The sequence below is a fragment of the Plasmopara halstedii genome, assembly GCF_900000015.1.
Source record: "Plasmopara halstedii genome assembly, contig: Scaffold_801, whole genome shotgun sequence".
Lineage (NCBI taxonomy): Eukaryota > Oomycota > Peronosporomycetes > Peronosporales > Peronosporaceae > Plasmopara > Plasmopara halstedii.
This window is the reverse complement of record NW_020187717.1, coordinates 1-745: the sequence shown is the minus strand read 5'-3', so window position 1 is coordinate 745 and position 745 is coordinate 1. Positions and strand designations below refer to the sequence as shown.

The following is a 745-nucleotide window of genomic DNA, read 5'->3' as shown; positions in this document are numbered from 1 at the left end:
TTGTGCTTCGATTTGAGATGCGTTAGTTGACTTGTCACCTAAAGTGGCTTCTAGGCGAATTTCGAAGTACGTCTACGTGTAAGTCAAATGTAAACGTTCTGTCACTCTTCCAGAGGATCGGGATTCTCACAAAGCTCATGATGAAAACTTTGGTTTAACCGAACGAACAGCAAAGGAAGTATTGTATTACTGAAGTGATGCATCTTATTCTTCTGTGGCAATCAAGCCAAATAATCAACAACGAAAACCTGCACATAAAGTGTCTTGTCTTCACACTGTCCTCACAACTCTGATGTCTGGTCGAAGTGTGGATAATATCATCGACATATGCTTCTGAAGCGCAGTTGTTCGATAAAACGTATCAAGATGGAATGATTATCGTGTTATCAACTGATTCGGGTGAAGTCAATCATGTGAAGTTGTATCACCCAGAGAGTTGGCCGTCCGAGAAGAAGCGAGAATTTTTGTTAAAAACGGAGCTTCGAGTCACCTTTTGTCTTGCTCTGGTGTCGCGGCGCGTGCCACAGCAAGCTAAATATTTTATTTGCAACACCAAAAATACATACTCGTTTACGTAGAATGTGATCTGTGAGAGATGAAGCTTGTGTGGCGAGTTGCGGCACGCTGTCATAAAACCCAATGCATGTTGGGCATACGACACGAATAGTTACAAACATGATGACGGTCAGCGACACAAAATTATGATCAAGATGATCGGCAATTACGGACGCATAGATAGATACTC

General features: G+C 42.1%; 1 protein-coding gene across 1 annotated transcript; it reads right to left on the bottom strand.

Annotated features, from left to right (window-relative positions):
- Window positions 1-486: 486 nt before the first annotated feature.
- Window positions 487-677, bottom strand: PHALS_13945 (uncharacterized protein; the record flags this gene model as incomplete). The annotated part of the gene is made up of 2 exons (XM_024729661.1): window positions 487-531; window positions 567-677. The coding sequence occupies 2 exons, from the start codon at window positions 675-677 to the stop codon at window positions 487-489; spliced, it is 156 nt and encodes a 51-aa protein (XP_024580016.1).
- Between the last annotated feature and the right edge of the window lie 68 nt (window positions 678-745).